The sequence below is a fragment of the Podarcis cretensis genome (assembly GCF_951804945.1).
Source record: "Podarcis cretensis genome assembly, chromosome: 3".
NCBI classification, from domain to species: Eukaryota; Metazoa; Chordata; class Lepidosauria; order Squamata; family Lacertidae; genus Podarcis; species Podarcis cretensis.
Genome location: NC_137172.1, coordinates 61702145 through 61714317, shown reverse-complemented (window position 1 = coordinate 61714317; position 12173 = coordinate 61702145). Strand labels below are relative to the sequence as shown.

At 41.4% G+C, this 12173-nt stretch overlaps 1 protein-coding gene across 3 annotated transcripts in view; it reads right to left on the bottom strand.

Moving 5' to 3' along the window:
* Nucleotides 1-371: 371 nt before the first annotated feature.
* Nucleotides 372-12173, bottom strand: part of HIVEP2 (HIVEP zinc finger 2) — a 136524-nt gene continuing 124722 nt past the window's right edge. For all 3 annotated transcript variants that reach the window (XM_079970925.1, XM_079970924.1, XM_079970926.1), the window contains 5 exons: nucleotides 11318-11472; nucleotides 8391-8566; nucleotides 6163-6264; nucleotides 4422-5317; nucleotides 372-2982 (listed from right to left, as the gene is read on the bottom strand). In XM_079970925.1, coding sequence (XP_079827051.1) covers nucleotides 2152-2982; nucleotides 4422-5317; nucleotides 6163-6264; nucleotides 8391-8566; nucleotides 11318-11472 — 2160 coding nt within the window. In that variant the 3' untranslated portion in view covers nucleotides 372-2151. The remainder of the gene's footprint in view (nucleotides 2983-4421; nucleotides 5318-6162; nucleotides 6265-8390; nucleotides 8567-11317; nucleotides 11473-12173) is intronic.

The following is a 12173-nucleotide window of genomic DNA, read 5'->3' as shown; positions in this document are numbered from 1 at the left end:
GTCAAGAGGTTTAAACGTTTGAGTATGGGCAGTGCTCAGATGATGATTTATGATGATTTTTTCCTTACTCAGAAGTGTGCAATGGATATAAAATATTTGGCAGAAACGTAGCAATAGGCAAGACAGCCAAAGCGTCAACGGCTTTTACTGTTATTTCATGCAAAACCAGGCCAGTTACATGCGTGCTCATGCCCAACAAAATGTCACATTATGCAACATGCCATCCAATCCTATAAGTCTTTATTTGGAAGTAGACTCATTTCTATGGGGCTTATTCATACATATAGAAGGCATAGGATTGCAGCCTAAAAGAGCGACATTGCTAGCCTGGAAAAAAAAAATTAAAACACATGAAAACTAGACGCTAGGTATGTAATGTAACTGTATATTTATTTCCTTTTTAAAGAACACTCCTTAAATGTATTGCAATTCAATATACAAACTTTTTTCACAGAATTATAATCCACTAAATAGCACAGAAAAGACCCCAGAATTTTCTTGACTTGGGTGTATGCATGGATATTGGGGAGGGGCAGGGTGAAGGGAGCGGCCTCCATCATGCCTTCCAAACAAATAAGCAATGGTTCTTTCCCGTCTCCTCCTGAAACCACTGCATGCTATAAATGCCCTAAATCTCAAAGGAGAGAATTCATTTTCTCCGCTGACCTTTTCCCTTAGATAAGACATATGGGGATGGTAATTTTTATCCTGGTGAGAAAATGCCTACCGGTTGTCTTGGTTGTCCAGAAATGGCTGTAAAGCCTTCGTCTAATATTCCCTCCCCTAACCCACCCTAAAGTCCCCACATACGAGTGAGATAACTTGGCAATATGACTAGGCTCCTTGCTATCAACTAGTAGGGAGGCTCCCCAGGTCATTTCCATGGCTCTACCTGCTGCATGCAGTGCCCAGCACTGACGACCACAACTACCGGCCCCGCCGATAACAGAGATCTATACAGTCAAACATGCTTTCTCACCTGAGCTGGAAGCCTGATTCCGCTATAGTCAAAGCCAAGGGAGCCAGAGTTCCATTCTTCTTCTTCTTTTCTTTTTTAAAGACACTTTAATAAAGATATGTGGTGCCCTATCACCTGCTCCTGCGTCCATTCAAGTCAAATTCACAACTTCCACTGACTTCACTTGGAGCAGGGTGAGGCCTCTAAGTGTCCAAACAATCTACATGAAATTGCACCTCTTTTTTCTTCTTTTGCTTTTTTAAATTCGCACATATTTACATGGGGTGGAATGTTTTCCCATTTTCTTTTAAAGGAGCATATAGAGCAACATGTTCACATAAGACCAAATACTTTTAATATATTTATAACTGTTTTATAAAGCTTTGAAAAAACTCACAATAGCACATGGTTTTACTTTAATGCTTTACGGTACTATCTTTTTAAAACCACAATCAGCACTTTTAAGTTATAGTCGATCCAGCAAACAAGAGACAAAAAATTACAAGAGTTAAGAATGGACTGATACATCCTTTTATCTTATTTTTGTTTTAAACTAATGCATAAGTGCAGAATAAGATACTCTAGTTTAAATATCTTGTTTACAATATACATTTTTTTTTGTTCTAATAATGCAACAGTAAATCCCATGCTTCACATAGAAAAGCAATCCGCAACATTAAGAAAAAATGTACAATTTATGAAACAAAGTAAATAAATATTAGTATTACAGAATCAGAGCTGTACATAAAAGCTGTTCAGTTTTAATCATATAAAAATATTTTAGTGCAACCTCACATATATATTGATGCTTTTTTTGTTTTTTGCTTTACATCGTTTAGGTCAAAGTGTCCAAAAAAGGAAAGAAATTACATTTATTACAAAGCAGATACACAAATTCTAAAATATGTACAAATTACTGCTAAAAAAATGCTTATAAGAATATAAGCAAAAGTAAAGAAAAGGCACAAACATCTGTACAGGTTAAAAGTACCAGACCCAATAAGAACTTTGAAATTTCATTTTGGTCAGGCTCATGATGACTCGTAGTTTTACTCAATTCTTTTGATATAACAAAAGTATATATAATAGCAAACTACTGTAACTTAGAACCGGCATGCTATAAAGATGAATACTTCCTTCTATCACTAGGGGCGGGGAGTCGGGGGTCGGAGTAAACACATGTATTAAAGTCTTCACACATTTTCGGATCGCTGTGGGTTGCTTTTTTCGGAGGGTGGTTCTCTTCTTTCTGGTGTGCTTGATGGGGAATCTTGCTTACTAAGATAGCCTAACTGTCTGACATCCGCACTGCTTTTGCTGTAAAAGGTGGAATGAGATAACGCAGTCTGTGATGTACCAAAAAGGTCCTTTTCGCCACTGTGCAAGTCAGGGGAGGTGGCTGAGGCACAGATCTGGCCTGGCTCGGAGCCACTAAAGTGTTTAATGCTAAAATGTGCACTTTCCGAGGGTTTCTGCGGAGGCTCAGAATCCCTCTGCGACTGCTCTGTCCCATGTAGGCCTTCCTCGGCTGCGATTCGGAGAGAAGCTATGGCTTTTGTACAAGTCTGTATGTTTTCCTCCTGCTCCCTCTCAACGACACCGTCTTCCGAAGTGCTTTGTTGCAGCAGCAGCAGCTGAGAAGGCGATGCAGCGCCTTGAGTGGCGGTGTGCAGAGCGTGAGGGCAGGTGCGCTTCTCATGGTGCTTCAAAACAATGCACGATTCTTGAGCGATGGTTTCCGAAGCTGCCCTCTTCTTTTCACCAGAGCCCTCTTTGGGGAGGGACAAGATGGACGGAGGGTGTAAACCTGAAAGGGCTGCCGGTACCGAGTGGACCATTTGGATGCCGCCAATGGGCATCATTGGGATGGGGGCACGAAGCTGCTGCTGAGAGTGTAGTGGGAGGTGGCTGAAGACATAGTCAGTAGGACCCTCAGGGAACAGGCTAGATCCATGATGCTCCAGAAGTCCCTTTTCCCCAGAAATATTGAAATAAGGTCCCTGGAACAATCCTGGTCTTGAACTCTGCAAGCAGAGAAAGATATTCACAATTAGCAGCAGCTATCGCAAGACTAGCAAATCTATTCTACAATGCTACCTCTGGTTCAGCAAAATGTGTCATTCAAGAACAAGAGATAACGTGCAAGGGACATTGTGGCTACAAAACCTTGCCACTCTGCCATCTAGAGCAAATTGCCACGAGTATAAGATGCTCTGCAGAGCAAATACTATCATTCATGCCCTCTTTATACATTTTAAATTCACCTTCCGAAATATCACACACAAAGGCTTGGCTTATAAGCAAATGTCAATAGCTCAGACACATGTGAAAGCAATGTTGATAGATCTGCAGGAACACAGACATCTCCCCTATTCTTTGTTTTCCTCTATTTGTCAGTTCTTGTAATGTAATATTGAGAAGGAGGAGGAAAACAGCTGAGGCCAAAATAGTCGACTGGTTAATTAGAGGCAATGCACCGCTTTCCTTTATGTGACAGTAACAATGGTGATTGGTTTTCAGTTGTTGCCTTCTTCTCCCCCCCCTAAGATAACTGAAGGCAATAATATTTAGGTCTGTGGGAGTGCTCAAATGCATCAGGAAGCCCATTCAACGGTTCAAAAATTGCTAGTCTTGTGCGTCCAAATTCAATTCTTTGCATCCACAGGGAATAATCCTAATTGTGGAGAACAAAACAGACAGATGATAGAAGCTTGTTCTAGCAGCTGTACTAGCTTGTTCTAGGAAGGATCTTGAGAGTTTATCTCCCGGTTTGCCCTTCCTGGGACCCTTTCCTGAGAAGCAGCGGGTGAGGAAGTTAATCTCAATCAGCCATTGCCAACCTGCTGTCCTCCAGGTTGCAGGTTTGATCTCTGTAAAGGAAAGCTACATATTCCTGCATTACAGGGGGTTGGAGATGATCCTAAGGGCCCCTTCCAACTCTATGACTCTAGAGTTCAGATCCAATTATGTTTTGGACTACAACTCATCTTCAATGTTCTTTCCAGACAAAAGCCAGCAAGTCAAGGCACACTGAACCTTCACTTGCCTATGTATATGGATGTTTTTTCTGGTATTTGCCAATGGAAAGAATGATAAGGTCTAGAGTCATTTTAACACAGTACGATAACTGAAGGGACATGGGAGAAGGGTTTTTTGGGGGGAACTATTCAGCTCCCAACAATTGCAACAGGACTACCAGAATGCTGTTGAGGGGACCCCTGTTGATCCTTCCATTAGTTGTCTGTTCCACATGGTTTTCGGCACTCACTGTGGCCTGCCAGTGACTCTTCCATAAGGTTCTGTTGAACAAATCACTGCCCCTTTCATCCATTGTACCTCTGACTAGAATAAATAACACAACTCTGCTTTATGCTTTGCTTATGCCAACCACTCATAGTTACAGAAGAACACTATCAGATAAATGAAGTTCACATTTTGGATTACCATGTTCTTTTCAACTCACCGACTGTCCCAATGGAACTGACTCCGACTGCAAATACTGGCCCATGGGCAACGTTGGGTTATGGTACAACCCTCTTCGGGGTGATGCTGCTCTAACTGAGGCCATATACCTTCTCTCTCTTCGTGGAGACAGATCTCTTCGGGAGGATACATCTTTCCCAGGTGACATGGGTCTCCTTGGTGATAGATGGCGTCTTGGTGACACATCTCTCCGTGGTGATAACTCTCTCCTCAGTACAGCTTCCTTCCTCGGTGATACGTGTCTGATGGGCGAAATCTCTCTCCTTGGTGATAAATGCCTTCTAGGTGACATATCTCCTTTGGGCATCAAATACCTCTTTGGCGAATTATCTCTGTACGGTGAAGAATCATACCCAGGTGAGGACTGTCGGCTGGAAGATGAAAAGTCTCTAGGAGAGTTGGACTCCAAAGAAACAATGTAGTCTTCATCCATGCAGCAAGGTATGTCAAGTCTATCCTTGTCCGGTTCTGAATCTGTACTTTTGTTCTGGAAAAACCTCTGATATTCTGTCATCTGTGAATCATCACAAGTGTCACTTTGTGTGAGGAGCTGAGTAACCTGAATGCTTGGTAAAGTGACCAGATAACTTATCAAGGATGAATGTCCCACTGAACTGTCAGGAGAACCCCCATAGGATGCTGTAGCAGCATTCACAGATGAGGAGAACCTTGGGGGTTGGGGGCTAGTGCTTCGGGATCTTGTTTTGGGTGTCAAATCTCCAAGGGTGTCATCAAAATCATCCTCATCTTCATCATCGTCATCATTGTCCTCTCCATCATCTCCATCCGATTCCTCAGCATCAGAGAACTGGTGCTCTGTTGACGAACCAGCCATGCTGCTCTTCTTGACTTCGTGTTGTGTGTCATCCATATTTTCTGAAACAATTGTGACAAGTCAAAAGAGCATAAGTCAGAGACATACTTCCAGACTTGACCATACAGCTTTCCCACACACAAAGCAGCTGTCACAATCAAGCACTAAAATACCATTGTTTTCTATGGCTCTCTAAAACTTCTGCAGGGTAGGATGAGAACCCAAGTCACATGGTGACTGGTTGGGGTTTGACAAAAATAGCACTCACAGGGTCTTGAAAGGCTACAAACCTAGGAGTAGCTCTCAGTGAACTCAATGGGACTTACTTCCAAGTAGACATGTTTAGGATTGCACAGTTAGACAATCTGAGCTTGGCATCTCAAGTCTTTACCTATTGAAGATTTACTCTGTAAGCATGAGGCCTAAATTAAGATTTTCCCTCCCAACAGAATTAGGAACTAGGATTCTCAAGTGCTCAAGGATGTATCAAACTGACAGGAGTATAATCTGGATTCCTCAATTTGCAGAAAAATTCTGCCCATTATCACCTTGTACATACAGCTTGGACAGGTCTCATACAGCTTGCGAGGTACAGAATGTTTTCACACTAATTGGGAATGTGTTTGCATGTCAACCTTTAAGAATACTCTGCATGCTACGACCAACATTTATACTCCATTCGGGATGGGGAGGGGGCAGGGAAGCCATTTTCAGAATCAATGAAACCCTACACTCTGTAAGCCTCAGACAAAAATGTCAAAATTGTTTCAACGCTTTGTGTTGACATGAGAAAATCGGGGGGGGGGGATTCTTAACACATCCTCTCTTGTCAGCAAGTGATAAAATGTGATGCATCATTTGCATATTGCAAAGGCCACAGCAAGTCACTGAACTCATTGTGACATACCTGCTTCTTCTGTTTCAGCATCATCCACCGATGTCATAGATACCCCCAGCTCCAGGCATTTTTTCATGTGTGCTTTAGATTTCATATGTTTTGTCAGATTTCCTGTGGAAAAATGACACTAATTAGATGGCACTGGGGATGGGGAAACTTGTTGGCATTATGCAGTCTCCCTCCCCCCCCAAACTAGATAGAGAACAAATAAACTGGACAGACAGATGGAACATATCCACTCAATTTGAACGCCATTGTAGCAAGAGTAATTGCATATACAGTATTTGCATGTATATTCTTAGGTGCTGGTATTCTTAGTCCTGGTGCTCCAGAATGTTTAGCCTATCTTCTTTAAAAGACAAAGCACCAAGGGACAATCTAGGAATGATTTAAGACCAGACTGGGGTGAATTCTGATGCTGCCTTTCCACGTGAGGATGGCTTTTAATTCTGCAAAGGTAATATAAGAGAAGGGAAGGCGATTTTTGTCCCTCTTTCCCCTGCAGATCCCCCTCAACCTCTGAAAATTAGTTTCCAGATGGTTGTGTGACTTTCCAGAATAATGCGGCAGAAGGTGACACAGTGGGCTGCAGAAGTTTCTAAGATGGTTACTTCCCTTTCAGTTGTGTTAGGGGATACCTCTGCTGAATCAAAGCCACTCTGCAAGCAGAACAGCAGCACTGATTTTCAGCCCCTATCTTCTAGCTACGGTGGCTGAAATACAAAAGAAAAGACTTGGGGAATCTCTTATGATCACACAAGCTTTTGTGGACAAAAGTGGGCTTCATCACACACTTCACTTCTACAGACTTACGAAACCTTACACAATAATGACTCAATACGCTTGGAGGTGCCACAAGAGCCTGTCACCGTTTCTGCCGCAACAGACTAGCTCAGCCACCTCTTTGCAATTTGTCACTGAAATATAATCCATAACCATATTTGCCTGAGAATTTGAGTGCACAAAGAATTATATTAGGGTTTTTTTCAGCTTCCCCTTGGTTCTTCATTGTCATGGGTAACACCTCAAAAATGTATAGCCAGAATTTAGGTGGCATTTAGAGTTTTAGTGCGCTATTCATTTTTGTTTATTTATTTTGCAATCTACCCAGAGTAGATGCAAGATAGAGAGCATTTATTTATTTGGAGCTGTGAGGCCTATATTGGAAAGTTAGGGCATAAGTACAATTAATTTAATAAAATGAATGATGGAAGCCAGGTCTTGGTCAGCCCCCGCTGCGGCAGTGTTAAAGAAATTATTGGCTGCTGCAGATACTGCCTCCATAAAGAAACACAGCAGCCTCCCAAACACACGTGTACTTCTGAAAGGCAATGTTCCTGACTGCAAACCATCCACCATCTTTGAATTGTAAGGTGCTTATGAGAGCTGGAGCCCAGAGACATCTACCAGGGCCACCAAAGCAGCTTCTGTCATATTACGGCTGCAAAACCGGCAAGGACCTGCATCTTTCATGAAATACGTGCACACACACTAGAACATCGCCATGGCCAAGAGGTACATCAGAAGCAGGGTTTGGCCAAGATTTAGGGAATGTAAACAATAAAAGAAAATGCCAATGAAATATCCCTTTAGGATCTGGTTCCATGGGAAATACTGCGCCAATGAGTGCTGCTATATGTAATGCCTCAGGCTGACAAATGGAAGTTTCTCTAACACCACCCCCTCTCTTGAGCTGGTAAGTACATGTGAACACAAGCTATCAGATCTCAATCCATAATTAATACCACTGTGGATGGAGTGGCCCACCTGGAGTCTGTGGATTTCTGCATTATTTATCAATGTGAAACTGACCCACCATAAACGCAGATCAGGAATTCTCTGCCCTGCAGCTAATGTTCTGCTTCTGCAATGTGCCACTGCAAATGTACAATCCCCTAATGTAATTAATACTTGCACCATAACATTTGGAGCACAAAAGTAACATTTGCCAAGGCAGTTTTTTTAAATTTTATGCCACTACATTTCCTTTGCAGACAGATGGGCTGGGCAGAAGCCCATATTTCTTAATTAAGTTATACAGAGTGGCTCTCCGTCTCACATAAATCCTTGAATCACTTAGATAAAGAGGGGAAAGTTGCATTTCAAGAGGTCTCATTTTCATAAATAAAACCACCTTGCTTTAAGAAAACCACCTTTGCATTTGGAAAGATGGTTGGCAGAGAGCCAAGAACAGACCACCCCACCCCCACCGCCCCAGCATAAGAACGACTAAGTACCTTTTGTTTTGAAGGCAAAATTGCACAACTTGCATATATAAGGCCGTACATCTGTATGAGTTCGGATATGTTTTTTGAGCATGCTTGGCTTCTTGCAGCGAATCCCACATTCTTCACAAATGTACTTTCCACGCCCTCGTCCTCTGACATATACATAATCCTCGTTGGATTTATACCTGTTGGAAGAAAGGCAATATCAAAATGGTGCTTTTAAGCATCCAGGTACACAGCCAGTACCTTACAGCAGCATCTTTAGTTTTAGGTCACATTCTGTGGCTACTACACATGGCTCCACTAAGAGAATCAACAAGGTTTCTAAGCACTGAGCGTTTGCAAGATTGGGAACCAAACTTAAGACTTGGAAAAAATGCTACTCTCATGAAGCCTGGCACCCAAGCCCTCTGAAGAATGCACACTCTGTAGGGCTATCCTTCGGCCTGGCCTGGAAGCTCCAGCTGGTGTAGTACATGGTGGCTGGGCTGCTGATGGGAGCACGTGGCTGATGGCATATGACACCTCTGCTAAAACCTTTGCACAGGCTACCTGTAACCTATGAGACCAGAGTCAAGGTTTTTGTGTTGCCATAAAAAGCCCTGAAAAACATGGGTCTAGGGTCCATTAAGGACCACCTGAGCCCTTGTATCTCAGTTTGATCACTGAGATCATCAGGGTGAGTTCTGTTATGAAGGCCTGAGTGGCATTCACTAGAAGTGGGGCATTTAGCGCCCCCAGGCCCATGCAGTGGAAAACTCTTCCAGCATCCTTACTTTTGACTTTTAGGCATCTCTTGAAGACCTTTTTATGCTGCTGGGCCTGTGCAGTTGTATAAATTGATTTAGCCCATCACTTTTATTATCACGTGCATTTTTATGGTGTTTTACAGTTGTGCCTGGCAGTACAGAAATACTTAAATAAATAACCAAGAGCCTTTAGTTCCAAGACATTCACCAAAAGGGAGAATCTGATCTGACTCCTAAGTCAGGTGCTAGAATCTTAACTATTTATTTTTTTAATCTTCATAATACATATGTTATTTTTATTGTTGTACTAGCTAAGACCCCATCAGTATGATACTCTGAAATTTCTTTCTCCCATAAAATGTCACAGACTAACCTCCTTACTCTTAAAAAAACAACTCTACATCTCTCCTATTTGCCTGAGCTGATTCTTTTGGATGACACCGAATGATCTGCAGAATTCAGAACAGTGTCAACTGAGCTTACTAAATTAGTGAATTTCCTGAAAGATGGCTTCTGAAATCCTCTTGGCATTTGGAGTTGCAGGTCATGGAAAGCAAATTTTGCTATTCAAATGTCTTCATTTGAATCATGCTACCTATCAGTGGCTAATGCTGTTTGAATGATGATAACAAGACAGCTTGCTTCAACCTGGCACACTAAGCGAGCTTGCAAAAGAATAAGCTCATTGCTGATATAGAAGTTTCCAGAAGATAAGTGAACTTCAAACCATAGTTTCAGAAGCTGCCTCCATCTTTAAGATGAACCATTTCAGTATCACATCCAAACCCTAAACTGTGGTTAATCTAAAATAGAAGCAGAATCTGCTCATGGCCATGCTGGAGAGAAGAGAAAAGGGGTAGCCTATGAGTCCAAGGCCCCCTGCTGCTGCTTCTTAACATGCTAAGCCATGTGAATCCTTCCATTTTAGAAACCACAGTTAAGACTAACTACAGTTTCCTGGGTTTGGATGGTACAGCAAGCTGTAGCTAGTTTTTTAAAAATAGGAGAGATATATGGATGCGTCAAAACTCCTCCTCATGGTTGTATTGGATGGAAAGGACAGAGCTGAGAACTGTTCTCATACATCTGAACTAGTTCTATATGCTTTATTTTTTTAAAAAAATTGAAGAACAAGGGGGGGAGTTAGTATTAAAATTTACTTGGGCAATAATGGAGCAAAGACTTTTGTCTACAAGTTATCCTTTGAAATTGTATAAGGAAGTGTTTAAATAAGATACAGGAGGAGCTGGTGGGAAATGTGTTGACTGCAGTTAAAATAGTAGCAGCAGGAACTGGAGAAATAATAGGAAGTTGTCTGTTGAGGAATGTCTTGGAAAATACCAAATACCAAAAAGCAAGCTGACTGCTAGTGTACATATATGACTGGGAAGGGCAAATGTTGATGCTTAATTTAAAGCAAAGCATTGTTTAATGTTTACTGGAATCGGAGTCAATCTATAGAGGAAATACATTAATGGATCTTGTCAACAGTTTAATGAATAGTACATATCAAGGGAAATCATAGGATTTATTTGTTTATTAGCATGTGACCCTGCTCTTTTACCTAAAGGGCATTCAGAATGCATTTAGTTCCATCTTCTTTGTTATATTCTGTATGGTTGCTTTAACTCACTGGTAGCATGCATTTTTGCATTGTTTTGCCATACAAATGTTTTATTGTAAGACCACTGTCTACCTAAATCCTTATTTATAAAGGCAAAAAGTAACTTACAAATGGCATATTTCAAAATTACAAAAGAATAGCTGGGATACAAACAACCTCTAGATTTTTTCCCATAAGTCCAATCGAAAGAATTTTAGATTCCTTTTCATGACAGGGCAATTTTTCCCATCCTGTCAATGCCTGATAGTAGTTTCAAAAGTCAAAGGTGGTTGATGGATCAACTATTTAAAGAAGAAGAAGAAGAAGGAAAAAACAAGAATTCTAGTGGATTTTTAATTTCTCGCCTTTACTCCCTTAATTGATGGTGCAATATCCCAGATTTTCAGCAGTTGTCCATCCAGGTAATGATGAGATCCAGACCTGTTTCACCTCAGTTCACTTGCCCCATCACATGGACTCAAGACCATGATATTGGACCTAGCACAAGCTGCTTGCATGAACCCTAAAAATCTGTTCTAAAAAATAACAGAACACACATGATATTTCCAAATGTATGTTCTTACCCTCCTTCAAAAATCTTAATTCGCATTGGCTCAGTTTGTTTGGATACAATATCTTTATCACCATGGCTGTCTCCTTTAATTCTTTCCTTGATAACATTCCCCGCTACTTTCTTTTCAAACTTGCTGCCATATAGGAAGAATGGCTCCTGTTTCATCTGTGAAATGGAAAAACAACAACACAGAGTCACTAATTGTTGTTAATGCTTGAAACTCGGAATCAATGCCACAAACGTAAACAGAGTAACTGCATTGTGTCATATTACTGTAAATGCTTTAGGACATACTTAGACCTTACATCATGCTCAGACTCAGAAAAGCCAATTAATCTGGCCCTTTGACTTTGTCAAGGAATAAACAAGATAGGCAAGAGGCAGCAGAGGAAAGTTTTTGAAGTGCCCAGGGATGCTGTAAGCACAACACAGCATCATGCCGCCATATAAACACAAAAAAGGAAAGATAAAGAAGACTTACTAGGCGATCAAAATCTGTCCACTGCTAGCACTGGGATTTCAAGGCACAGTCTGCTCAAAGCCATCTGGCCCATCGGGGTTGGTGTGGTTAAGACACACTAGTTTCTCTGCCTACAGTTCAAAAGGCAGTGATGTGGCAACAACCCATGTCCAACTGCCTTTGATCTCCCCAACCCAAAGCATTAGGTACTCATTCATAGCCGAGACATCAATCCACAACTTCATGGGAAACAACCATGTGCTCTAACTAGGAGGAATAGTATAGTCATGTCAGGGCTGGAAATATCCTGGGCCATTCCACATTTGATGCTGTTGCCTCATTATCTAATTTATTTGGGCTTTTAAAGGATTGTCACCTACAATGTTTTGGTTTGTTTTTTAAAAAA